Below are 27974 nucleotides of genomic sequence, written 5' to 3' on the forward strand. Positions count from 1 at the left end.
CGCCGCTGTTTCCGGAGTCGCTGCGGTCGCGCTGCAGTGACGTCATCAGCCGCCGCCGCCGCGGATCTGGTGAGAGCTCCGGGACCGGGGAGGGGGAGAGAGGGTCTGGCGCGGGGGCCGGGGGTCCAGCCCGGCGGGGGCTGAGCGGGGCAGGGACTGGGCCCTCCCCCTCCGGGGTCCTGAGGTCAAGGCGGCTCTCAGCTGAGTGCTGCCCTGGGATCGTGCTGTGCGCTCCGACCCCTCCCCCACAGCAACAAACACCATCCGGGGGGGGGGGGGGGGGGCAAGGAGTGGGAGGGCTGGGGAGGGGTGAGAGGGATCTGGGTGTCCGAGTGCATGAATCGAAAGTTAGTCTGCAGGTGCAGCAGGTAATAAGGAAGGCAGATGGAATTTTGCCCTTTCTAGCTAAAGGAACAAAGTATAAAAGTAGAGAAGTGTTGCTGCAACTGTACAAGGCAGTGGTGAGACCGCCCCGGGAGTATTGTGTACACTTTAATAATAATCGCTTATTGTCACAAGTTGGCTTCAATGAAGTTACTGTGAAAAGCCCCTTTGGTCCCCTTATTTGAGGAGGGATGTAGTTGTATTGGAGGCAGTTCAGAGGAGGTTCACTAGATTGATTCCAGAGAGGCCGATACTCTGGAGTTCTGAAGAATGAGGGGAGAACTAATCGAGGGACATAAGATAATAAAAGGTACGGATAAAGTAGACGTGGAGCAGATGCTTCCTCTTGTGGGGCATTCCAGAACGAGCGGTCATAGTTTTAGGATTTTAAACAAATGAGGAATTACTTCTCCCAAAGGGTTGTGAATCTGTGGAATTCGCTACCCCCGGAGTGCGGTGCATGCTGGGACATTGAGTACATTTAAGGAGGAGTTAGACAGATTTTTAATCGTTAATGGGTTGAAGGGTTAAGGAGAACGGGCAGGACGGTTGAGTTGAGGCCGAGATGAGATCAGCCATGATCGTATTGTGAGACGGAGCGGGCTTGAGGGGCTGAATGGCCTATTCCTGCTCCTCATTCTTACATTCTTGGATACACAAATCACTGAAAGTAATGATAAACATGAACATGCTCCTCAAAATGGAAAGGAGGAATCGATAGAAAAATAGAATCCAAAGGCAAAGGGATAATGTTAAGACTTGTGTTGAAGCTGGGCTGGCCAGCACTTGCAGTGCATTGCAGTTCAGCACCCAGTTCTGGGCCTGGATTCTCTGATTCTGGGACTATGTCCTCATGGTGGCGTTTTACGCCTGAAAATTCAGCGCAAAACGGCCACCAATCCTCTGTTTGGCAGGGGGCTAGAATGCCGGCAGCATAGAGCACCTAGCTCGAGCTGCTGATACGGCCCAGAGAATTGCCGTGGCCATGCCTGTGCACGGCGGCGGCCTGCCGCGCCGACCCAGCCTGCGAAACAGCGCCTCAGATCACCCCCCCCCCCCCCCCCCCCCCCACAGTGCGCCTGGTAAAGTCCCCCCTGCCCGCAGATTGGCTGTCCCCCGACTGGCGGCGCTGGACTGAGTCCGCAGCCACCACGCCGAATTCCCGACGGGAGAGACCCACGCCGTCGGGAACCTGGCCAGTCGGCGGCGGAGTATCGGGGTTTGGGACTCCGGCTATGTACTGAGGCCGTCGATACGTCATGTGGCGAACCCGCAGAGTACAGCGCTTTGGAGGGAGCGGAGCATCACGAAAGCGGCGCTGCTCCCGATTTGGTCAGGAACTTTGATTCTACGGCCGATTGCCAAATGTGATTTTGGCGTCGGTGAGCAGAGAATGCCGTCTCTGGTGTCCCTATCTCCCCGGTGTTGTGGTGCTGGAGGAGTTGCAAACAGATTGGTAACGATTAGAGGTGATACCCGCTCTTTCCTCTAGAAGGGGATGCTGAGGAGTTTTAAAACTATGAAAGGGTTTGACATTCAGGAGAAACTTGTGCTCGTCAGAAACTGGGGACATAAATATAAGGACAATATCAACGAATCTGACCAGGCACAAGGCTAAATCGCTGGCTTTGAAAGCAGACCAAGGCAGGCCAGCAGCACGGTTCAATTCCCGTACCAGCCTCCCTGAACAGGTGCCGGAATGTGGCGACTAGGGGCTTTTCACAGTAACTTCATTTGAAGCCTACTCGTGACAATAAGCGATTTTCATTTAATTTCATTCAGGCAAGGCTTCTTTCTACAGAGAGTGCTGGGAATGTGGCATTTGCTACTGCAAGGAGTGGTTGGGGTGAATCGTATAGATACACTGAAGGGGAATTAAATAAACATGAGAGAAGGATAGACCAATTGGGTGGCTTCTGAGCAGCATGATGACTAGCTCTGACCCTCATGATGACTAGCTCTGACCCTTTGGGCTGCATGACCTGTTTCTCTGCTGTAGACTCAATGTGATGCTGTCCTCTGCTATTCTGCAGATTGCTGGAGATGGTGCAGCTTAGCTCGGTCGTGGCAGTTGCTGCTGCCATCCTGGTTGCCATGATCTTCTCCTCTGTGCACAAAGTTGAAGAGGGTCACATCGCCGTTTACTACAGGTGAGCTTCTATCTGCCCCCCCGTTACAGACTGAATGCTCCAGCTCCGTAGGGGCACACGCATGTTGAGTCACAAATTCAGTTGGACAAAAGTAGAGCAAGTGTGCAGCGTGTTGGTGAGTGAAAGAGAAACACAAAGCGGAGGCACCTGGAAAGACAACATAAAATCAGATATACAGTTGTAAAGGTGTGCAGGAGCAGCGGGACCTGGGTGTACCTGTGCATAGATCACTGAGGTGACAGGACAGATGGAGTGAGCAGTTAATAAAGCAGATAATATTCTGGCCTTTATGATAGAGGCTTAGGTTGCAAGAGCAAGGAGGTTATGTTGAACTTATACAAGACACGAGTTAGACGTCAGCTGGAATATTGTACACCGTTCTGGGCGCCGCACTAGGAAGGATGTGAACACATTGGAGAGAGTGCAGGAGAAGTACAGAAGGATGGTTCCAGGGATGGAAACGTCAGTTACGAGGACAGACTCTTCCCGAGGATAGAGGAGAGATTGGGACTGTTCTCCTTGGAGAGAAGGAGGCTGAGAGGGCATTTGATAGAGACGTTCACAATCATGGGGTTGGACAGGCTGATGGGGAGAAACGTTTTGCACTTGTCAAAGGATTGAGAACAAGAGAGCCGCAGATTTCAAGTGATTTGCAAAAGTAGCAAATGTGATGTGGGTATAAACGTTTCCACGCAGCGAGTGGTTGGGGCCTGGAGGTGTGGTGGGGGCATTCAATACAGATGGTTATTTGAATAGAACCAGTATGCAGGGGTGTGGGGGGAAAGGCCTGAGCCATGGTGCTGACAAGATGGGCTGATTGACCTTCTGCACCGTAAAAATGTGATTTCATGACGGGCCTTAGAAAGACCCAAGAATTCTTACTGGACTGAACCTGTACAACAAATGCAAAGCAGCAATGTGAAAGGCCACATTGAATAACATCAAGGGCAGCACGGTGGCGCAATGGTTAGCACTGCTACCTCACGCCGCCGAGGACCCGGGTTCGATCCCGGCTCTGGGTCACTGTCCGTGTGGAGTTTGCACATTCTCCCCGTGTCTGCGTGGGTTTCACCCCCACAACCCAAAGATGTGCAGGGTAGGTGGATTGGCCACGCTAAATTGCCCCTTAATTGGGGGGAAAACAATTTGATACTCTTAAAAATGTTTTTTAAATGAATAAGATCATCATTCATTTCCTGTGATGGAAGGTGTTATCAGAGGCAGAGTGGCTCCCAGCTATCCTGCCTTTGTGTGTGATATGTGGAATATTCTTGTTCAACTCCAATTGCCTTCCTCATAACTTTCTCCGGCGTGAATGACTGTCTCTAGCTTTCTGATAACTAAAGTGGAAAATTCTATGAATTTTGCTTCTTTTTTTTAAAATTTAGAGTACCCAATTCATGTTTTCCAATTACGGGGTAATTTAGCGTGGCCAATCCACCCACCCGGCACATCTTTGGGTTGTGGGGGTGAGACCCACGCAGACACGGAGAATGTGCAAACTCCACACGGACAGTGACCCAGAGCTGGGATCGAACCTGGGACCTCGGCGCCCTGAGGCAGCTGTGCTAACCACAGCTGCTCGTGGATTTTGCTTCCAATTTTCTTTTTTAAAAAAAAGATATTACATTCCAAACAAACACGACATCAACAAATTACACAGTCCATCAAAGCAGAATCATCAGTTTGTACAGTGTTCTCCCTTTAAAACCCACCCCGCGACAAACAGCTCCTCAAATTAAGTTATGAACGGCCTCCATAGCTCCTCGAAACCCTCTTCTGACCCCCTCAACTGAAACTTAATTTTCTCCAGTCGGGTACAGTACTACAAATCCACCAGTCAGGCCGCCACCCACGGTGGCGTATCTGACCTCAAATTCAACAATAATAATAATATTAATTCTTTATTATTGTCACAAGTAGGCTTACATGAACACTGCAGTGAAGTTACTGTGAAAATCCCCCAGTCGTCACATTCCGGCGCCTCTTCGGGTACACAGAGGGAGAATTCAGAATGTCCGATTCACCTAACAGTGCGTCTTTCGGGACTTGTGGGAGGAAACCGGAGCACCCGGAGGAAACCCACGCAGACACGGGGAGAACGTGCAGACTCCGCACAGACAGTGACCCAAGTTTGGAATCGAACCCGGGACCCTGGAGCTGTGAACCGACAGAGCTAACTGCTGTGCTACCGTGCTGCCCAACAGGATCCTTCGCTGGGCAATCAGAGAGGCAAAGGCCACAACATCGGCCCCCTTCCCCTCCAGCAGCTCCGGCTCCTCCGCCCCCACTCTCCTGGACAACGTCCGGAACACTGCCTCCCAAAATCTCTCCAACTTCTCGCAGCCCCAGAACATGTGAGCATGTATCACCGACCCCCGCCCTCACTTCTCACACTTTGGCATCCCCTAGAAGAACCCACTCATCCTCGCCTGAGTCATGTGTACCCAGTGCACCACCTTGAACTGAATCAAGCTCCACCTCGCGCAAGAGGAGGCTGATGTCACCCATCCTCACATTTCCCTCCCCAACTGCTCCTCCCACTTAGGCTTTACCCTCACCCCCTGTGCCTAAGCCCTGCTCCCCCAACACCCCAATCCCCTCCCCCATATTGTCCAGTAGCAGCAGATGCTCCCAACAACGTGCACTCTGGTAACTGGGGAAACGTCCTCCATTCTCCTGTGCACCTGCATATACCTAAACTCTGGATTTTTAAAAAATGAAGTTGAAGGTGGTGGATGGGGTGCCAATCAAGCAGGGCTGCTCTGTCCTGGTGTCGAGCGTCCTGACAGGCAAGTGGAGAGTATTCCCTCACACTCCTGACTTGTGTAGATGGTGGACAGGCTTTGGGGGGTCAGGAGGTGAGTTACTCGCTGTAGGATTCCCAGCCTCTGACCTGCTCTGGTAGCCGCAGTGTTTATATGGCTGGGCCCAGTTTGTGGTCAGTGGTAAGCCCCAGGATGTTGAAAGTGGGGGATTCTGCGATGGGAATGCTATTGAATGTCATTGGGCGATGATTTGATTCTCTCTTGGAATGTGGCCGTTGCCTGGAACTTGTGTAGCCCGAATGTGACTTGTCACATCGCCCCAAGCCTGAATGTTGCTGCCTATCTTGCTGCATATGAACCCCCTTCCCCTCCCCTGTTCGCTGTCCAGCATATCAAACACTTCCAGGCCAAGCTGTGATTTAATTGTCAGTTTTCTGTTCATAGTGTGCTCTTTGGGGGAGACCAACCTCAGGCTGGGTGGCCACTCTGTCGCTCAGTCTCCCAGTGTAAACCTGAGCTTCCAGTTATTCGAATATTCCACCCGGCTCCCACCCGGACCTTTCCCAATTGTGGTTGTTCCACCTTTCCATTTACAGCTCGGGTCTCCGCTTTTTCTTTATTTGTCCCATGACCCCTCCTTGCGCCCTCACCGCTTTGTCATTTAAACCTTCTCTACCCTCTGCGCTCTCACATACCTTCCTCCATTTTCTTTCCCCACTTTCTCCAGAGAGGGGGAGGGGGGTTAAAATTGCTTCAGTGATGTAGGTGAGGTTAATGTAAGAAGGGAGAGCTGCAGTGAGACATTGAGGCTGCCTTTGAGTTTTGGAAAAGAAGTTCTTCACTAATATTTTTGTATGAGTTCCACAGAATGACACAGCTTACCGCCTGCTCTCTAATTGACCCGTTGAATTGCTTCATAGGGGTGGTGCATTATTAAAGGCAACAAGCGGTCCAGGATTCCATCTGATGCTTCCCTTTATCACCACCTTCAAAGCAGTACAGGTGGGTCCTTTAGGAATGTAGAACTTTTGAATCACGCTAAGCTCCACTACAAGTCTGCAGCATTGCATCAAAACTCTCAGCTCCCTCGTGCCCTGGCTAAAATCAAATTTTTCCTTTTCAAATATTTAAAGTTCCCATTGAATCTGCTTCCACCTCTTCCGATCACAACTCGCTGTGTGTATAAAATTCCCCTCCTCTCACCGATGGTTGTTAATTTTATAAAGTCTGTGCCCTCTGGTTACTGACCTCACTGCCAGTGGAAATAGTTTCCCCCGGTTCACTGTCAAAAGCCTTACTATTGCTATCACCTCTGTTTGACCTCCCCTCCATCTTCACTGCGCCAAGGAGATCCACATAATTGAAGCCCCTCAACCCCAGGAGCATTGTGATAAATCGCTGCGCCATCTCCAGGGCTGGTCGAGCATATTGAGTTTGTTGGCGTGTCGGATGCTGACAGGGATTGTCTGATATTACCACCGGGATGGGAGGCACACAGTTGATTTAACCCCACCAAACTGCAGGGGGCACTATTAATATAAATGTTTCCTTGACTCACCAAAATGACCAATTGTTTACCGAAGAGACTTCAGCAAAGCTTCTTTCAATAAACTCTGAATGATTGATTTATTGTGAAAAGAATCTTTTTAAAACAAGTTGCAAAAACTGGCACATAGACAATTTGTAATCTGAAAGCCTTAACTATCTAACCCCTTAAAATGCTCACCGAAACAAATAGTGACTGTGCCGAGATTGGCAGATTTTCTGGAGAGTATAAAGTTCGCAGGGTTTTGACGCCGTTGACTGGGTGTTCCCTTATGAAGACAGAACGCTAGTCCCAGTAGATGTTTGGAAGCGCTCACCAATGGAGCTTTAGCGTGGTGGAGAATAGAGGCAATCGATCTTTGGGATCCCCCTCTCATCTCAGCCCCTCGGGTTTCCAGGTTTCCAAAGACAGGCAAATTCCACTTCGATGAGGATTTCGAGCTGGGTACCTGATAATCAAATTGTATGTCATGGGGTTCAAGGCGAGTAAGCTGGCCAGCTTTTCTCCTAGGGTTATTTCCAACTGAGTTTTAAAAAAAAAAGGAAGTTGAAAACTTCAGCTTCCTCGTGTGATTTCCAGCACATCATCACAGCCTCTGGATTGAAACAATTTGCATTCCAGCCATTGAAACCATGACTGTTCAAATAAGCAAAAAGTCTCACCCTCAATTGCCATGCAGGCGAGGTAAATTCCTGGAAAAGGCATGTTTCCCCCCCCCAGCGAATTTATGATCTTTATTTTAAAAAGTCCAAGTGTCCAAATAATGCAATGTCCTTCCAAATTTAAAAAAAAAATACAGTTCTTGAAGATATGTTTCCCAACACTGGATTAAAGACATTCAGGTTGTTTCATGCCCTATGTATCCAGTGATCAACTTGCTCTCTCCTTTTCCCATGGGGATTCAGGTTTTAATATCACCGTTTGTTTTTCAGAATACTGTGCAAACAGATGAAGTAAAAAATGTCCCTTGTGGCACAAGGTAAGTGGGTGTTATGCACTTGATACCTCCTTCTTAACACTACTGCTTTGCGCACCAGCTCAGGAAAAGAGAGGCGGCCAGGGAGATAGGTAAAGTAAAGAGTAGAGACGGTAATACTGTCCTGGAGGGGGTGAACGAGGTGTTTAAGGACTTTTACAATAAGTTATATGAGTCGGAACCCCAGGCTGGGGTGGAGGGGAGGAGGCAATTTCTGCATCAGTTGAGGTTCCCGAGGGTGGAGGAGGACCTGGTGGAGGGGCTGGGAGCCCCAATTGAGATTGAGGAAATAATCAAGGGGCTGGGAGGGCATGCAGTCGGGCAAGGCCCTGGGGCCTGACGGCTACCCGGTGGAATTCTATAAGAAGTTTTCAGAGATATTGAGCCCACTGCTGGTGAGGACATTTAACGAAGCAAGAGAGAAGGGAGTCCTCCCCCCAACAATGTCACAGGCCTCGATTTCATTGATCCTGAAACGGGAGAAGGATCTGGAGCAATGAGGGTCATACAGACCGATTTCTCTATTGAATGTGGATGCCAAACTGCTGGCTAAGATACTGGCCACAAGGATAGAGGACTGTGTCCCAGGGGTGATAGGGGAAGACCAGATGGTATTTGTAAAGGGCAGGCAACTCGTGGCCAATGTTTGAAGGCTTTTAAATGTTATTATGATGCCCTCAGAAGGAGAGGAGGCGGAAGTGGTGGTAGTGGTGGATGCGGAGAAGGCTTTTCATCGGGTGGAGTGGAATTACCTGTGGGAGGCACTGGGAAGGTTTGGGTTTGGCGAGGGCTTTATTGACTGGGTGCGGTTGCTCTATCAGGCACCAGTAGCGAGTGTGCGTACGAACCGGCTGAGGTCGGGGTATTTTGAACTACACTAAGGGATGAGGCAAGGGTGCCCCCTCTCCCCGTTACTGTTTGCTCTGGCCATAGAGCCATTGGCCATGGCGTTAAGAGCCTCTAGGAACTGGAAAGGGCTGGTTTTGGGGGGGGGGGGGGGGGGGGGGGGAGCACTGGGTCTCGCTTTACGCAGATGACCTGCTCTTGTACATTGCGGACCCGTTGGAGGGGATGGGGGAAGTAATGCGAACCGTGGGGGAATTTGGCAGTTTTTCGGGGTATAAATTGAACATGGGGAAAAGCGAGATGTTTGCGACCCAGGCAAGAGGACAGGAGAAGAGACTGGGAGAGCTGCTGCTTAGAATGGTAGGGAAGAGCTTTCGATATCTGGGAATCCAGGTGGCCCGGGAATGGGAGGCACTACACAAGTTAAACCTATCCCGGCTGGTAGAACAAATGGAAGGGGACTTTAAGAGATGGGACATGCTCCCGCTATCACTGGCGGGGAGGGTACAGACCGTGAAAATGACGGTCCTCCCCAGATTTCTGTTTGTTTTTCAGTGCCTCCCCATCTTCATTCCTAAGGCCTTTTTCAAGCGGGTGAATAAGATTATTTTGGGCTTTGTGTGGGCGAGTGAAACTCCGCGAGTGAAGAAAGAGTTGCTGGAGCGCAGTCGGGGGAGGGTGGGTTGGCGCTGCCGAACTTCTGCAATTACTACTGGGTGGCTAATATAGCCATGATTGGGTAGTGGGGGAGGGGTCGGCACGGGAGCGGATGGAGGCGGCGTTATGCAAAGACACTAGTTTGGGAGCACTAATAACAGCACCTCTGCCGTTCTTGCCGGCCCGATACTCCACAAGTCCGGTGGTAGTGGCGGCTCTGAGGATCCGGGGGCAATGGAGGAGAGAGGAGAGAGTGGAGGGAGCATCGATTTGGACCCTGATTTATAATAACACAGGTTTGTTCCGGATGGGCTAGATGGTGGGTTCCGGAGTTGGCAAAGGGCAGGAATTAGAAGGATGGGGGATCTATTTATAGACTGGAGGATAAATTTAAATTTCCAGCAGGGAATGGTTTTAGGTATCTGCAGGTGTGAGACTTCCTGAGAAAACAGGTGCCGGCCTTTCCGCTGCTGCCGCTATGGGGGATACAGGATAGAGTAGTTTCCAGTACCTGGGTGGGAGAGGGGAAGGTATCGGATATTTACCAGGAGCTTTCGGAGGTGGAGGAAACCCCGGTGGAGGAGCTGAAGGGCAAGTGGGCGGATGAGCTAGGAGGAGAGATAGAGGCGGGTTTAAGGGTGGATGCCCTAAGCAGGGTTAATGCCTCCTCATCCTGCGCCAGGCTTAGCCTGATACAATTTAAGGTAGTCCACCGGGTATACATGACAGCGACTAGGATGAGCAAGTTTTTCGGGGTGGAGGACAGGTGTGCGAGGTGCGCGGGAAGCCCAGCAAATCATGTCCACATGTTTTGGGCATGCCCAAAGCTTAGAGGGTTTTGGCAGGGTTTCGCTCAGGCAATGTCCACGGTGCTAAAAACACGGGTGGTGCCGAGTCTGGAGGTAGCGATCTTTGGAGTGTCGGAAGATCCGGGAGTTCAGGGGGCGAAAGAGGCCGATGTCTTGGCCTTTGCCTCCCTGGTAGCCCAGATATGGATCTTGTTAATGTGGAGGGACTCGAAGCCCCGAGTGTACAGACCTGGGTTAGTGACATGGCTGGGTTTCTCAGTCTCGAGAAAATAAAGTTCCCCTTAAGAGGGTCAATGTTGGGGATCTCCCGGAGGTGGCAGCCGTTCCTCGACTTTCTCGGGGAAAATTAAAATGTCGGTTGAAGCAGCAGTCCGAAGGGGGGGGCGCTGTGTGAAGATTGGGCTGGGGGGGGGGGGGGGGAATGTTTATTTTACCATGTTGATGTCACTGTTATAAAAATTTTCAAATACCTCAATAAAATATTATTTAAAACAAAAACCAAAACACTACTGCTCCTTGGGGTAACTGTTTTGCACTGAGTGCTGAATTTGGTGCATTTGAGTGCGATAGTGAGAGTTTGGTGACCGAGGGAGTTAGGTGAGGAGGGAGTAAGGTGCTCCTTTCGTTTTGTTTCCGACATTTCCGCAAAGAGTGCGAAGAGAGCCAGGAGTTTACAGAAAGTGTAGCTGACTGGGAGCAGGGTCGGAGGGCGGAGATCTAGTTAGTCCACAGGGCAGCTATATTCTGTCAGGTAAGAGGGGATGGAGGCTAGGCCAGTTACATGCTCCTCCTGTAGGATGTGGGTGGTGAGGGATACCACTGGTGTCCCCACTGACTATACCTGCGGGAAGTGCACCCAACTTCAGCTCCTCAAAGACCGTGTTAGGGAACTGGAGCTGAAGCTGGATGAACTTCGGATCATCCGGGAGGCAGAGGGGGTGATTGAGAAGAGTTACAAGGAGGTAACCACACCCAAGGTACAGGACAAGAATAGCTGGGTTACAGTCAGGGGGAAAAAAACAAACAGGCAGACAGTGCAGGGATCCCTCGTGGCCGTTCCCCTTCAAAACAAGTATACCGTTTTGGATGCTGTTGGGGGGGATGACCTACCGGGGGAAGGCCCTAGCGGCCAGTTCTCTGGCACTGAGTCTGGCTCTGGGGCTCAGAAGGGAAGGGGGGAGAATAGAAAAGCAATAGTTGTAGGAGATTCAATGGTTAGGGGAATAGATAGGAGATTCTGTGGTCGCGAGCGAGACTCCCGGAAGGTATGTTGCCTCCCGGCTGCCAGGGCCAGGGATGTCTCGGATCGTGTCTTCAGGATCCTTAAGGGGGATGGTGAGCAGCCAGAAGTCGTGGTGCACATTGGTACCAACGACATAGGTAGGAAAAGGGGTGTAGAGGTAATAAACAAGTTTAGGGAGTTAGGCTGGAAGTTAAAAGCCAGGACAAACAGAGTTGTCATCTCTGGTTTGTTGCCGGTGCCACGTGATAGCGAGGCTAGGAATAGGGAGAGAGTGCAGTTGAACACGTGGCTGCAGGAATGGTGTAGGAGGGAGGGCTTCAGGTATTTGGATAATTGGAGCGCATTCTGGGGAAGGTGGGACCTGTACAAGCAGGACGGGTTGCATCTGAACCAGAGGGGCACCAATATCCTGGGAGGGAGGTTTTCTAATACTCTTCGGGAGGGTTTAAACTAATTTGGCAGGGGAATGGGAACCGGATTTGTAGTCCAGCAACTAAGGTAGCCGATATTCAGGACGCCAAAGCGTGTAATGAGGCAGTGGGGAAGGGAACACTGACAAAGGAGAGTACTTGCAGGCACGGAGAGGGGTTGAAGTGTGTATACTTCAACGCAAGAAGCATCAGGAATAAGGTGGGTGAACTTAAGGCATGGATCGGTACTTGGGACTATGATGTGGTGGCCATCACGGAAACTTGGATAGAAGAGGGGCAGAAATGGTTGTTGGAGGTCCCTGGTTATAGATGTTTCAATAAGATTAGGGAGGGTGGTAAAAGAGGTGGGGGGGGTGGCATTATTAATTAGAGATAGTATAACAGCTGCAGAAAGGCAGTTCGAGGAGTATCAGCCTACTGAGGTAGTATGGGTTGAAGTCAGAAATAGGAAAGGAGCAGTCACCTTGTTAGGAGTTTTCTATAGGCCCCCCAATAGTAGCAGAGATGTGGAGGAACAGATTGGGAAACAGATTTTGGAAAGGTGCAGAAATCATAGGGTAGTAGTCATGGGTGACTTTAACTTCCCAAATATTGAGTGGAAACTCTTTAGATCAAATAGTTTGGATGGGGTGGTGTTTGTGCAGTGTGTCCAGGAAGCTTTTCTAACGCAGTATGTAGATTGTCCGACCAGAGGAGGGGCAATATTGGATTTAGTACTGGGTAATGAGCCAGGGCAAGTGATAGATTTGTTAGTGGGGGAGCATTTTGGAGATAGTGACCACAATTCTGTGACTTTCACTTTAGTAATGGCGAGGGATAGGTACGTGCAACAGGGCAAGGTTTACAATTGGGGGAAGGGTAAATACGATGTTGTCAGACAAGAATTGAAGTGCATAAGTTGGGAGCATAGGCTGGCAGGGAAGGACACAAGTGAAATGTGGAACTTGTTCAAGGAACAGGTGCTACGTGTCCTTGATATGTATGTCCCTGTCAGGCAGGGAAGAGATGGTCGAGTGAGGGAACCATGGTTGACAAGAGAGGTTGAATGTCTTGTTAAGAGGAAAAAGGTGACTTATGCAAGGCTGAGGAAACAAGGTTCAGACAGGGCATTGGAGGGATACAAGATAGCCAGGAGGGAACTGAAGAAAGGGATTAGGAGAGCTAAGAGAGGGCATGAACAATCTTTGGCGGGTAGGATCAAGGAAAACCCCAAGGCCTTTTACACATATGTGAGAAATATGAGAATGACTAGAGCGAGGGTAGGTCCGATCAAGGACAGTAGCGGGAGATTGTGTATTGAGTCTGAAGAGATAGGAGAGGTCTTGAACGAGTACTTTTCTTCTGTATTTACAAATGAGAGGGGCGATATTGTTGGAGAGGACAGTGTGAAACAGATTGGTAAGCTCGAGGAAATACTTGTTAGGAAGGAAGATGTGTTGGGCATTTTGAAAAACCTGAGGATAGACAAGTCCCCCGGGCCTGACGGGATTTATCCAAGGATTCTATGTGAAGCAAGAGATGAAATTGCAGAGCCGTTGGCAATGATCTTTTCGTCCTCACTGTCAACAGGGGTGGTACCAGGGGATTGGAGAGTGGCGAATGTCGTGCCCCTGTTCAAAAAAGGGACTAGGGATAACCCTGGGAATTACAGGCCAGTTAGTCTTACTTCGGTGGTAGGCAAAGTAATGGAAAGAGTACTGAAGGATAGGATTTCTGAGCATCTGGAAAGACACTGCTTGATTAGGGATAGTCAGCACGGATTTGTATGGGGTAGGTCTTGCCTTACAAATCTTATTGAATTCTTTGAGGAGGTGACCAAGCATGTGGATGAAGGTAAAGCAGTGGATGTAGTGTACATGGATTTTAGTAAGGCATTTGATAAAGTGCCCCATGATAGGCTTATGCAGAAAGTAAGGAGGCATGGGATAGTGGGGAATTTGGCCAGTTGGATAACGAACTGGCTAACCGATAGAAGTCAGAGAGTGGTGGTGGATGGCAATTATTCAGCCTGGATCCCAGTTACCAGTGGCGTACCGCAGGGATCAGTTCTGGGTCCTCTGCTGTTTGTGATTTTCATTAATGACTTGGATGAGGGAGTTGAAGGGTGGGTCAGTAAATTTGCAGACGATACGAAGATTGGTGGAGTTGTGGATAGTAAGGAGGGCTGTTGTCGGCTGCAAAGAGACATAGATAGGATGCAGAGCTGGGCTGAGAAGTGGGAGATGGAGTTTAACCCTGAAAAGTGTGAGGTTGTCCATTTTGGAAGGACAAATATGAATGCGGAATACAGGGTTAACGGTAGAGTTCTTGGCAATGTGGAGGAGCAGAGAGACCTTGGGGGTCTATGTTCATACATCTTTGAAAGTTGCCACTCAAGTGGATAGAGCTGTGAAGAAGGCCTATGGTGTGCTCGCGTTCATTAACAGAGGGATTGAATTTAAGAGCCGTGAGGTGATGATGCAGCTGTACAAAACTTTGGTAAGGCCACATTTGGAGTACTGTGTACAGTTCTGGTCGCCTCATTTTAGGAAGGATGTGGAAGCTTTGGAAAAGGTGCAAAGAAGATTTACCAGGATGTTGCCTGGAATGGAGAGTAGGTCTTACGAGGAAAGGTTGAGGGTGCTAGGCCTTTTCTCATTAGAACGGAGAAGGATGAGGGGCGACTTGATAGAGGTTTATAAGATGATCAGGGGAATAGATAGAGTAGACAGTCAGAGACTTTTCCCCCGGGTGGAACAAACCATTACAAGGGGACATAAATTTAAGGTGAAAGGTGGAAGATATAGGAGGGATATCAGAGGTAGGTTCTTTACCCAGAGAGTAGTGGGGGCATGGAATGCACTGCCTGTGGAAGTAGTTGAGTCGGAAACATTAGGGACCTTCAAGCAGCTATTGGATAGGTACATGGATTACGGTTAAATGATATAGTGTAGATTTATTTGTTCTCAAGGGCAGCACGGTAGCATTGTGGATAGCACAATTGCTTCACAGCTCCAGGGTCCCAGGTTCGATTCCGGCTTGGGTCACTGACTGTGCGGAGTCTGCACGTCCTCCCCGTGTCTGCGTGGGTTTCCTCCGGGTGCTCCGGTTTCCTCCCACAATCCAAAGATGTGCGGGTTAGGTGAATTGGCCAATGATAAATTGCCCTTAATGTCCAAATTGCCCTTGGTGTTGGGTGAAGGTGTTGAGTTTGGGTGGGGTGCTCTTTCCGAGGGCCGGTGCAGACTCGAAGGGCCGAATGGCCTCCTTCTGCACTGTAAATTCAATGATAATCTGATTAATCTAGGACAAAGGTTCGGCACAACATCGTGGGCCGAAGGGCCTGTTCTGTGCTGTATTTTCTATGTTCTATGTTCTATGTTAACGAGAAGGAGCACTTTCCATTCATTTCCATCTTTATCATTTCCAAAGTTTTGTGTGCTATCAGGACTTGCTGCTTCTGTGTAATCACTCAGAATGTGAATAAATCCCATTGATGTATTTCAGCCTGAGTTCTCGCAGGCTCCTGTTGTACAGTGTTGAGTTTCATGGTTTCCAATGCTCTAGTCCATTGTTAATGTGTAATTGTTGGTGACGGGGCAGTGTGGCTCAGTAAAGTCACATATAAGAATCTGGATTTCGTTCCTGGGAGCCTCTGTCTTCATGGCGAAGCTGTTTTACTCAGCATTGACCGTTCACTTAGCTCCAGGCCGTTTTAAAGTGCACGCGTGTGTGTTTTAAACCTGGGGCAACCTTCTTGGAGTTGTGCTGCAAGTGGTGTCAACTACACACCATGTGGGAACACTGGGGATGGAGGGTTCCATTCCTGTGTCTGCACAGTCCAATGTCACTCTGGTTTATGTTGCTAAAAGTTGCAGAGGAGCCTTCAACACTCTGACCTTTCAGCATGTTGGTTCTCAGTGCAGCATCTTCTGCTGGGGGCTCAGAGTCTCACAAGCGGAAGTCTCTCCAGTCGGAAATCAGGGTCAGATCACAAACCGAATTGCAGTGGCACTAATCTTCCCCCTTCCTCTCTTTCTCTGCCAGTGGCGGTGTAATGATCTACTTTGATCGAATTGAAGTGGTAAACTTCCTCATTCCAAGTGCAGGTAAGAAGCTCGCCAAACCTGTATCAGCGCCACAACCCCTGTCTCCTCCCGTGGGCTGCGGAAAAGCTCATCCCGTGTCTTTGTCATCTCCACACCTGACGATACCAATGGTATCCTTACCAGCCTCCCAGCCTATACCCTCCATAAACTTCAACACAATCATAAATCCCATACCCGTGCCCGAAGCCACACCGAGCCCCGTTCGCACAGCTCGCTGACTTATGTTGACTTGCAGACCGACAGGTCCTGAATTCAAACTTCCCATCCTTCTTTACAGATTTCTCCATGGCCTCCCCCTTCTCTATCCCTGTAATTTCCTCGAGCCCTACAACCCCCGAGATATCTGCATTGCTCCAAAACCTCACTGCTCCATCATTGGCATCCTACGCTTCAAGCTCCGTACTCCTCCCCGCCTCTCTGTTTCTCCTCCTGTTCAGGCAGTCACTGAACTCTGCCACTGTGTTTGACCGAACTTTTGATCGGCCATCTCTCCTGTTAGTTATCTTCTCCCCATTCTGGGGTGGTCCCAGTGAACCTCCCTGGCCTCCGCCGCAGTACCTCTGGAGTCTCGATCTATCGGTGATGGATGTGCGAGGGCGATTGGTGCATCCTCCTCAAAGTGATGGAGTTGGATATTCACCTCTGTTTAAATTATTGTCCTCAGTGTATGACATTGTGAAGAACTACACAGCAGACTACGACAAGACGTTGATCTTCAACAAGATCCATCACGAGCTGAACCAGTTCTGCAGTGTGCACACTCTACAGGAAGTCTACATTGAACTGTTTGGTAAGAGGTGTCGGCTGATGTTGATGGAGGAGGATGTTGAAGCAATTGGGGTGAGGGTGGGCAGCGGGTACAGTTATTACCGAGGGTAATCCCACTTTCTTGTCTTGTCAGATCGGATAGACGAAGACCTGAAGCTGGCACTACAACAAGATTTAACAGGCATGGCTCCCGGCCTGATTATCCATGTGAGTTTCTCTTCACTAATGAACACTGCTATGGGCAGTGTACAGAGTCCGGTTCAGTGTTATCGGAAATCAGAGGCCGCTTGTGTGAGGAGCTTTAACAAATTGGCTCTTTCGTACCTTGCATCAAATCAGGATCTGCGGTCTGGATTGGGCTCCCCTTTTGAGAGCAGCTATCCCAATATCACAGCCCTTACCACTCTCAACAGGAGCAGCCCTGCCACTAGAAGCTTCTGGTATTCTCCTAACTCTCGTTTCCTGTGTCTCCACAGGCAGTGCGTGTAACCAAGCCGAACATTCCCGAAACCATCCGGAGGAACTACGAATTGATGTGAGTTTTGGGAACGCCACACAAAGTTAGAAATTCGTTTTGACTTTACTCATTGGTGTAGCTCAGAGAATGCGTCTGGATTTTACAAAAGCTCATCCTGGCCCTCTTCAGGCAAGATGTCCAACTAGCCCCAGCATTGGGCCTTGACGGAGACTGAATGTTTGCAGCCGGTCATCTATTTTTGAAGTGTAGTCACAGCTGTAATGCAAGAAATGTCACAGCAAGGGCCCACAAAACACCAGTCTGGTAAATGGTCGGATGATCTGTTAACTGTTGGTCAGAGGATAAATACCGGCCTGGGCACCAGGGAGAAGTTTCCTGCTCCTCTTCACGCAATGAAATACTTAATGCCCAAACTGAAAGGGTCAGGTTTATTGCTTCACTTGAAAGACAGCACCATACCAGATAGTGTCAGCATAAGTTACACTCTCAAGTCTCAGGAGGGCGACTTCCTGGCTCGGAGCTGTTTACCCACTTGGCCATCTCCAGTAACAGAGGCACGCACTCACTAACGTACTCCAGTCGTTTAGGGGATTTATGTTCAGTTTTGAAACATTTCCCAGCGTGAGCATCTCTTGATGTACACCAAAGCGTTTTCAAATTGTCCATCAGCCTTGTCAGCTTGGGGAAGAGGGTCCCAGATACCTCCTGCCTCTTCTGGGAAGAAGCGAATTAACCGCTCAATGGCCAAGCTCTCTCTCTGTTTCTACATATTGGTTCTTGGGCTCCGTGCCTCACCGCTAAGGCCAGCATTTATTGCTCACCCCAAGTTGGTCTCGAGTAGATGATGGGCGGCTCCCAGCTCAGTGTCTCGCTCGGCCATTTCAGAGGGCGAGAGTCAGCCACGTTTGCCGTGGATCTGCAGTCACGTGTAGGCCAGACCAGGTAAGGATGGTAGATTTCCTTCTCTGAAGGACATTGGTGAACCGGATGGATTTGTGTGACAATCGAGAAGTTTAAGGATCACTACGAATGAGATGCCTGTGGTGGGATTTCCGTTCATGTTACAACTCTGCCACCATCTCCCGTAAGTTTATATCCTCTCGTTCTTGACGCTTGAGCACAGGAAGTAGTTCATCTATGATATTTTCTTTATATAATCTTTATTGTCACAAGTGGGATTACATTAACACTGCAATGAAGTTACTGTGAAAAGCCCCTAGTCGCCACACTCCGGCGCCTGTTCGGGTACACAGAGGGAGAATTCAGAATGTCCAATTCACCTAACAGCATGTCTTTCGGGACCTGTGGGAGGAAACCGGAGCACCCGGAGGAAACCCACGCAGACACGGGGAGAGCGTGCAGACTCCGCACTGATAGTGACCCAAGCCAGGAATTGAACCTGGGAGCTCGGTGCTGTGACGCAACAGAGCTAACCACTGTGCTACCGTGCCGCCCCTGTAAAGGTATGAAGGTACTGCTGAGATCTTGAATCCCTTTATCATCTTGGGCACCTGGACTATCCCAGCCGTCAATCTATATAGTGCACACGGATAACATTTCTATTAGAATTCTTATCTGTTTTATTTATTTATTTTAAAAAAATATATTTTATTCAAGATTTTTGGCCAAACATAACAATACGTAGTGTTTCTTTTACACAACAATAAAGCAATATAAATAGCCGTGGCCAGTTTTAAACAAATAAATAAGTAATATATAAACAAAAACAAAAACAAAACTAAATGGCAACTGCCTTGTCCAAAATAAATACTCTCCAAAAATACAATCCAACAATCCAATATACAATTACATATACCAAATACCTATACATATACAATAACATCCTTGAGAGTCCGTCCGATTCCTCCCCCCCGCCCCCCCCCCCCCCCCCCCCCCCCCCCCCCCGCCCCCCCCCGGGTTGCTGCTGTTGTCTACTTCTTTTCCATTCCCTCTATCTTTCTGTGAGGTAGTCGACGAACGGTTGCCAACGCCTGGTGAACCCTTGAGCCGAACCCCTTAACACGAACTTAATCCGTTCTAACTTTATAAATCCTGCCATGTCGTTTATCCAGGTCTCCACACCCGGGGGTTTGGCTTCCTTCCACATTAACAATATCCTGCGCCGGGCTACAAGGGACGCAAAGGCCAACACGTCAGCCTCTCTCGCCTCCTGCACTCCCGGCTCTTCTGCAACCCCGAATATAGCCAACTCCCAGCTTGGTTCGACCCGGACCCCCACCACCTTCGAAAGCACCTTTCCCACCCCCACCCAGAACCCCTGTAGTGCCGGGCATGACCAGAACATGTGGGTGTGATTCGCTGGGCCTCTCGAGCATCTCGCACACCTATCCTCTATCCCCAAAACTTTACTAAGCCGTGCTCCAGTCATATGCGCCCTGTGTAGCACCTTAAATTGTATCAAGCTTAGCCTGGCACACGAGGACGATGAGTTTACCCTGCGTAGGGCATCAGCCCACAGCCCCTCCTCAATCTCCTCCCGCAGTTCTTCTTCCCATTTCCCTTTCAGCTCATCTACCATGATCTCCCCCTCGTCCCTCATCTCCCTGTATATGTCCGCCACCTTACCGTCCCCCACCCATGTCTCTGAGATCACTCTGTCCTGCACCTCTTGTGTCGGGAGCTGCGGGAATTCCCTCACCTGTTGCCTCGCAAAAGCCCTCAGTTGCATATACAGAAATGCATTCCCTTGGGGCAACCCATATTTCTCCGTCAGCGCTCCCAGACTCGCAAACGTCCCATCTATAAATAGATCTCTTAGTTGTACTACCCCAGCTCTTTGCCATGCTCCAAATCCCCCATCCATTCTCCCCGGAACGAACCTATGATTGTTTCTTATCGGGGACCGCACCGAAGCTCCCGTCCTTCCCCATGCCGTCTCCACTGCCCCCAAATTTTCAATGTAGCCACCACCACCGGGCTTGTGGTGTATTTCTTTGGTGAGAACGGCAACGGCGCCGTCACCATTGCTTGTAGGCTAGTCCCCCTGCAGGACGCCCTCTCCAATCTCTTTCACGCCGCTCCCTCCCCTTCTCCCATCCACTTACACACCATTGAAACATTGGCGGCCCAGTAGTACTCACTTAGGCTCGGTAGTGCCAGCCCCCCCTGTCCCTACTACGCTGCAAGAATTCCCGCCTCACTCTCGGGGTCTTCCCAGCCCCCACACAACTCATAATGGTCTTCTCAATTCTTTTGAAAAAAGCCTTCGTGATCACCACCGGGAGGCACTGGAACACAAAATGGAATCTCGGGAGGACCACCATTTTAACCGCCTGCACCCTACCTGCCAATGACAGGGACACCATGTCCCATATCTTGAAATCCTCCTCCATCTGTTCCACCAACCGTGTTAAATTAAGCCTGTGTAATGTACCCCAATTCTTGGCTATCTGGATCCCCAGGTACCGGAAGTCCCTTGTTACCTTCCTCAACGGTAAATCCTCTATCTCTCTGCTCTGCTCCCCCGGATGCACCACAAATAACTCACATTTCCCCATGTTCAGTTTATACCCTGAAAAATCCCCAAACTCCCCAAGTATCCGCATTATCTCTGGCATCCCCTCCGCCGGGTCCGCCACATATAGCAACAAATCGTCCGCATATAGAGATACCCGGTGTTCTCCCCCCCCCCCCCCCCCCCCCCTAAGTACTCCCCTCCACTTCCTGGAACCCCTCAGTGCCATGGCCAGGGGTTCAATCGCCAGTGCAAACAATAACGGGGACAGAGGACATCCCTGCCTCGTCCCTCTATGGAGCCGAAAATAGACCCCCGTCCATTCGTAACCACGCTCGCCATCGGGACCCTATACAGCAACTGTACCCACCTGATATACCCGTCCCCAAAGCCAAATCTCCTCAACACCTCCCACAAATAATCCCACTCCACTCTATCAAATGCTTTCTCAGCATCCATCGCCACCACTATCTCCGCTTCCCCCTCTGGTGGGGGCATCATCATTACCCCTAGCAGCCTCCGTATATTTGTACTTAGCTGTCTCCCCTTCACAAACCCAGTTTGGTCCTCATGGACCACCCCCGGGACACATTCCTCTATCCTCATTGCCATTACCTTGGCCAGAATCTTAGCATCCACATTCAGGAGGGAAATGGGCCTGTATGACCCGCATTGCAGCGGGTCCTTTTCCTTCTTTAGGAGGAGCGATATCGTTGCCTCTGACATAGTCGGGGGCAGCTGCCCCCTTTCCCTAGCCTCATTAAAGGTTCTCATCAGTAGCGGGGCCAGCAAGTCCATATATTTCCTATAGAATTCAACTGGGAATCATCTGTTTTATTAATCATTCCAATGTGCAATTGGAGGTGCACAGCCTGTAGTGTGATACCCCTTTGATGTTCAGATTGGTTGGTGCAGAGTGCAGCTGATAATTGTAGCTTCTCCTTCGTTCCTCTGCAGGGAGAGTGAAAAGACAAAGTTACTGATTGCGGCTCAGAAACAGAAAGTGGTGGAGAAGGAAGCGGAGACTGAGCGCAAGAAAGCACTGATAGGTCAGTTCCCAATCAGTAAATCTCCCCTTTACACTTCATCCTTTTTCATCACAGTCTGACTTTACAATTCTTCATGGACCGAATGTCTCGCAATGATTCTGTTGCAAATCATTCCTGCTAGCAGCTCTTGGGAATCCCTAAGACAAAGGAGCAGAATTAGGCCACTCGGCCCATCGAGTCTGCTCCGCCATTCAATTATGCAATCAATCGTGAGAAGGTTAAGGAACTTGTCACCTTTTTCTGTGGAGCTTTTGAGGTTTTCAAGCATGTGAAGGACCCCAAGGAACTTGTTCACTGTGTAGAAGGGTTTAGATATCAGAGAGGGAATGCATTGAACAAAGGAGTCGCTTTTAGCACCGATATGACAGCCCATTGAGTTGGAGACCTAATGTGCCTCAAAGTGAAGTGCATTTAAACAGCACATCACAGCAAACAACAAACAGAGTCTATTTAAACTTAACACTACAAGAAACAGTCCATTTGGCCAACATCTCACAACAAACAGAGTCTATATAAAGACTATGCCACAGCAAAAAATCCACTGAGTATTCAACAGCACATCACAGCAAACAGTCGATAGAGTCTATGTAAAAAGAGTCTTTACAACTACAGCGACTCCTCCACTTCCCTGGGTGAGTGCAGCTCTAACAACACTTCCAGAGCTCAACACCATCCAGGACAAAGCAGCCCCACTTGATTGGCCACTAAGAAGACAGATGGGAACGCCACCACTTGGAGGTTCCCCTCCCAGTCACTCACCACCCTGACTTGGAAATAAATCAGTCATTCCTTCACTGTCGCTGGGTCAAAATCCTGGAACTCCCTCCCTAACAGCACTGTGGGTGTACCTATACCACAGGGACGGCAGCGGTTCCAGAAGGTGGCTCACCACCACCTTCTCGAGGGCAATTAGGGATGGGCCCACTACTTTCCAGAGGACAAGTTTCAGATTTTGAAAGAGAAGAGGTGGGCGAATAATCTCTTTGGGTTTGAGATGCCAGAGTCAGTTATGAACTTACAGCTGACTCCAAATGAGGAGACTGAACTATCAATAAATTACTGTGGATGCTGGAATCTGAAACCAAAGAGAAAATGCTGGAAAATCTCAGCAGGTCTGGCAGCATCTGTAGGGAGAGAAATGAGCTAACGTTTCGAGTCCCAGATACATAGGGTCATCTGGACTTGAAACGTTCGCTCTTTTCTCTCCCTACAGATGCTGCCAGACCTGCTGAGATTTTCCAGCATTTTCTTTTTTGAGAGGAGACTGGACTGCTGCGCCTGATCTGTTACTGCACCGTAACACACCGCGAGGCTGAGAGACTGTCAGCATTCTGGAGCAGCGTCTCCCAGGCGTATCAAGTGCTGAGTAAAACAAGCATTTTGTTGCTATTGCCCTTCACGACGACCTGCATGTGCGAGGTTGGATTTTTCATTCTCTGAAAGGTGAAGATGGCACAAAGGAACCGGCTGAAGTCTGCACCCGATGTGCACGTTGCCCTCTCCTTGGAACCTGATTGGAGTGAGATCGTGAGGACCAAGCAGGCTCCCCAATCGCGTTAAAGGAAACCAAAAGGAAACATATGTGGCGTGGGTCGCGAAGGTTGGCAAAAAGTTTGAAAAACACTGCTCGCGTCCTCGTATTATGTCTGTTTCATGTGTATCCTGATGTGTTTAGAAATACTGAAAATAGGAACAGGAGGAGGCCATTCGGCCCTTCGAGCCTGACCCGCCATTCATTCTGATCATGGCTGATCATCCAACTCGATAGCCTAATCCCGCTTTACCCCCATATCCTTTGATCCCCTTCACCCCAAGTGCCATATCTACCTGCTCCCTGAAAACATAGTGATTTGGTTTCAACTGCTTCCTGTGGTAACAGATTCCACCGGCCGACCACTCTCTGGGTGAAGACATTTCTCCTCCTCTCTGTCCTAAATGGTCTCCCCCGTATCCTCAGACTGTGACCCCTGGTCCTGGACACCCCCCACCATGGGGAACGTCCTTCCTGCATCTACCCTGTCCAGTCCTGTGAGAATTTTATCGGTTTCTATGAGAGATCCCCCCCCATTCTTCTGAACTCCAGCGAGAACAATCCGAACCGATTCAATCTCTCCTCATATGACAGTCCCGCCACCCCAGGAATCAGCCTGGTCCTTCGCTGCATTCCCTCCATAGCAAGAACATCCTTCCTCAGATAAGGACACCAATACTACACACAATACCCCAGGTGTGGCCTCCCCAATGCCCTATACAATTGCAGTAAAACATCCCTATTCCTGTACTCGAATCCTCTCGCTCTGAAGGCCAACGCACCATTTGTCGTCTTCACTGTTGTTTTGCAAATTTGAACTAGTCATACAGACTGGAAACGTTGCGTCTGTTTGTCTCTCCACACGCTGCCAGGCCGGCTCAGATCGTCCAGCATTTTCTGTCTGGATTTCGCATTTCCAGCATTGTAGTTTTTTGCTTTGATTTTATTGCTCTGTAAAGATTTACTTGTGACTTCATTCCCCTCACTTCCTCCTGTCCAAACTTGCATTAAATGGTTTTGCCGTTTAGCTGAATGTTGGTGTAAATGTGCAGGTTTGAATGTTGCTTTAAGGAGGTCTTGAGGCTGTAATGGGACCTCTTGGCATATTGCAGAAGCAGAGAAAGTCGCACAAGTGGCAGAGATTAAATTTGCGCAGATGGTCATGGAGAAGGAAACCGAGAAGAGGATTTCAGAGATTGAAGGTGAGTTAATATTTCTCCTGAGCTTCCCTGAAAGAGTAGTTGCAGCCTGGTAATATTGAACAGATATTTGCCTTTGGAGGCATCACATCGCCTGATTGCCGCATTGTGCAGCAGAGTTCCCCTGAAGGTTTGCTTGATTTCCTCATTGCTGTTCCCTCCAGCCACTTTGATGGAGCCGGGGAACAAGGGCAGAGAGCAGGAGGGGGGCCAAGAGTTGGTGTCATAAGGGATCAAAGCCAGCAGAGGGAGTAGAGTTAAACCTACATGTACATATTTATAAAGCATGGTTGTAATTAACACCCACTCTCTCTCTCTCCGTCCTCTTTCTGTGTGTCGCTCTCCTATAGATGGTGTGTTTGTGGCTCGGGAGAAAGCTCGAGCAGATGCAGATTTTTACACCGCTCAACGCGTCGCTGAATCGAACCGGGTGAGAGATTCTTCCAACTCCAATCCGATGAAGTCCAGGCTGCGCAGCTAAAGCAATAATTGTTTTGCCCCATTTAGGTGGTAGCTGGTTAGTGCGTGGCGTTAATAACGCCAAGTCACTGGTTCGATCCTCGTGCTGGTCGCATGCACTCCCTGTCATGACGCCTGTTTCATGTGGTCGTATTGCTGGGGCGACATAGTAGCACAGTGGTTAGCACTGTTGCTTCACAGCATCAGACCCTGGGTTCGATTCCCGGCTTGGGTCACTGTCTGTGCGGAGTCTGCACGTTCTCCCCGTGTCTGCGTGGGTTTCCTCCGGGGGCTCCGGTTTCCTCCCACAAGTCCCGAAAGACGTGCTTGTTAGGTGGATTGGACATTCTGAATTCTCCCTCAGTGTACCCGAACAGGCGCCGGAATGTGGCGACTAGGGGATTTTCACAGTAACTTCATTGCAGTGTTAATGTAAGCCTACTTGTGACAATAAAGATTATTATTATTAATGGTGGGCATTTTTAGAGAAATAATTAGTTCCATCGAGTTCACCGTTTCCCTCCTGGTTGATGGATCGTCCAATAATAATCGAGTCATTGACCAATCAAAGCAATGGGTTTGCAACAGACCCAGACATCTGGGGCGGAATTTCACGGGAACAGATTAATTTGTGTCGTGTTTTTCAGGGGGTTTCCCGTTGGATCTGCCGGTGAATTCCCCGCCGCTTTTCAATGTCACTCAGTCACTTATTTGGGCCCTGGGCAGTATCTCACCAGTTTCGTCCACACTCGGTTGAACTCTGAGATCGGGCCGCCACTTTTAAAGGGTGTCCCCATCGCGGAGTAAACTTGTGGGTCCCCCACAATCCCCACCCAAGGGAAGTGTCACCCCCTGCCACACATCCCCTTGGTGGGCCCCCCCCCCCAATGTCCCTGGGACCCCCCTCCCTACAGGAACCCCACACGGCAACCTCCAGAGGCCCCTCCTCGCCTTCCCTGCACCCCTCCCACCTCCAATACCCCCCTTCACCCTCTCTTCATGGGCATTGCCCCCCTCGGGCACTAACTCTTGGCAGTGCCAGGGCAGCAGTGCCAAGGTGCCTGCTTTCCAGGGGAAGGGCCTGGGAGCCAGCCTGCCCTGACCCTGACCACCCAGGGGCCACCGATGTCCCGAGTGACTCCCCTGGGTGCCGTTCTGCCTGGTCCATGTTTGTGTGGACCAGCGCTGATCGCTGCCCAGCTGCCAGCTCCCTTGAGAGGTTGTAGATCCCGGGCGGCCGGTAGATATCGGGTGAACTCGCCGAAGTAGGTTCAAAGCCAACATAGGCCTGTGCCATTTGGGCAGGATTCGGATTCCGACACCCCGTGGGGCTTGGGAATCCCGCGGGAGGCCTCTCCCGGGATCTACCGGGTGTGTTGCGATCGGGCGAGGGTGCAACGCGCTGGCAGATCGTGCCCGAGGGAGGGAAAGCTCCCTGTAAAGGAGAGCTTGAGGAATCGTGGATCCAAATCACCTGTCCTTCCTAAGCCACATATCAAAATCCAAAATCGACATTCCAAAAAGAGATGTGCATTTGAATACAAATCCGGTCGGGTAGATTAACCCAGAGGGTTTGTGATTTTCCAGGCGCAGCCCTGCTTTTATTGGGGTGGATCAGGTAAGACAGATCACGGTGGTGACATTATCTAGAACGTCAAAGCAGCAATCGTGTCACCTCTCTGCCTTCCCTGTAGCAGTGACAGTGAGTCCAGTTTGCTTGTATTTCAGCCCTTCCATACCCTTTTCAAAATGCAGGGCAGTTGTTGGAACGTGCGGAGGGTGCGTACGCTGCTGTAGCTCTTTTTGTAGATGCCGCCCTGACATTTGATGTTGTCATTTTGTTTTGCTCACCCCCTTGCAGCTGAAGTTGAGCCCAGAGTATCTGCAGCTGCTGAAGTACCGAGCAATCGCCTCCAACAGCAAGATCTACTTTGGGAAGGACATCCCCAAAATGTTCCTGGACTTGAGCACCATTACACCCGGCGCAGTGGGCAAGACGTCAGGCGAAGGACACTCGTCACCCGAGATTGACAGCAACCTGTAGGAGTTTGAGCGTAAGCTGTGATGATGGGATGGACAGTGAGTCCAGCTTGGTAGAAACCACTGTGAACTAGCTCTAATAGTACCCAGGTGCTTCAGAAAGGACATCACCCTCTTACTTTGTTTTCTTTAGAGCTCATTTTGTCCCTTAATCTGAGCTCCTTTGCTTCCTTTAACTGCAGTTATACTGCCACTTACCTCTGCTGTTTGGAATGTACATCACCCATCAAAGGTGGTAACGTAACTCATGAGATTACGGAACCCACTAAAGTCCCTCCAGGAGTGAATGCCACCCTCTGGGCAGTGTAACTGCAGACCACGGCTGCAGCCAAAACTGTGAACAAAAATGTCTCCTCTCTCAGGTTCAGTTAGTGTGTGTGGAGTGAGTGTGTGTGAGAGAGCGAGTGAGTGTGTGTGAGAGAGCGAGTGAGTGTGTGTGAGAGAGCAAGAGAGAGCGTGTGTGCGAGAGAGAGTGTGTATGTGAGAGAGAGATAGTGTGTGAGAACGTGCGTATGTGAGAGAGAGTGCGTAAGAGAGAGTGAGTGCATGTGAGCGAGAGAGAGTGTGTGTGTGAGAGAGTGTGTGTGTGAGAGAGTGTGTGTGTGAGAGTGTGTGTGTGTGAGAGAGTGTGTGTGTGAGAGAGTGTGTGTGTGAGAGAGTGTGTGTGTGAGAGAGTGTGTGTGTGAGAGAGTGTGTGTGTGAGAGAGTGTGTGTGTGAGAGAGTGTGTGTGTGAGAGAGTGTGTGTGTGAGAGAGTGTGTGTGTGAGAGAGTGTGTGTGTGAGAGAGTGTGTGTGAGAGAGTGTGTGTGTGAGAGTGTGTGTGTGAGAGTGTGTGTGTGTGAGAGTGTGTGTGTGTGAGTGTGTGTGTGTGAGAGTGTGTGTGTGAGAGAGTGTGTGTGTGAGAGAGTGTGTGTGTGAGAGAGTGTGTGTGAGAGAGTGTGTGTGTGAGAGAGTGTGTGTGTGAGAGAGTGTGTGTGTGAGAGAGTGTGTGTGTGAGAGAGTGTGTGTGTGAGAGAGTGTGTGTGAGAGAGTGTGTGTGTGAGAGAGTGTGTGTGTGAGAGAGTGTGTGTGAGAGAG

The 27974-nt window shown here is 49.9% G+C and overlaps 1 protein-coding gene across 3 annotated transcripts; it reads left to right on the plus strand.

Annotated features, from left to right (window-relative positions):
• LOC140396813 (erlin-2-like) lies at positions 1-27974 on the plus strand. 3 transcript variants are annotated; one of them, XM_072485567.1, is made up of 12 exons: positions 1-69; positions 2418-2534; positions 6223-6304; positions 7781-7827; positions 15837-15898; positions 16563-16688; positions 16800-16873; positions 17143-17201; positions 21577-21668; positions 24312-24401; positions 24749-24828; positions 26719-27974. In XM_072485567.1, the coding sequence occupies exons 2-12, from the start codon at positions 2428-2430 to the stop codon at positions 26899-26901; spliced, it is 1002 nt and encodes a 333-aa protein (XP_072341668.1). In that variant the 5' UTR covers positions 1-69; positions 2418-2427; the 3' UTR covers positions 26902-27974. The 3 variants fall into 3 exon arrangements, with proteins under 3 accessions (XP_072341668.1, XP_072341667.1, XP_072341669.1); XM_072485566.1 differs by lacking the exon at positions 1-69 and adding an exon at positions 161-368; XM_072485568.1 differs by lacking the exon at positions 1-69 and adding an exon at positions 393-694.

The sequence above is a fragment of the Scyliorhinus torazame genome, chromosome 20 (assembly GCF_047496885.1).
Source record: "Scyliorhinus torazame isolate Kashiwa2021f chromosome 20, sScyTor2.1, whole genome shotgun sequence".
Taxonomy (NCBI): Eukaryota; Metazoa; Chordata; class Chondrichthyes; order Carcharhiniformes; family Scyliorhinidae; genus Scyliorhinus; species Scyliorhinus torazame.

Excerpts from the sequence above, each read along its gene's own strand:
- LOC140396813 (XM_072485566.1), top strand. The coding sequence starts at position 337 with ATGAATCGAAAGTTAGTCTGCAGGTGCAGCAG. Across the intron at positions 2,535-6,222 it reads CACATCGCCGTTTACTACAG|GGGTGGTGCATTATTAAAGG; the intron begins GTGAGCTTCTAT and ends ATTGCTTCATAG. Across the intron at positions 15,899-16,562 it reads CTTCCTCATTCCAAGTGCAG|TGTATGACATTGTGAAGAAC; the intron begins GTAAGAAGCTCG and ends TATTGTCCTCAG.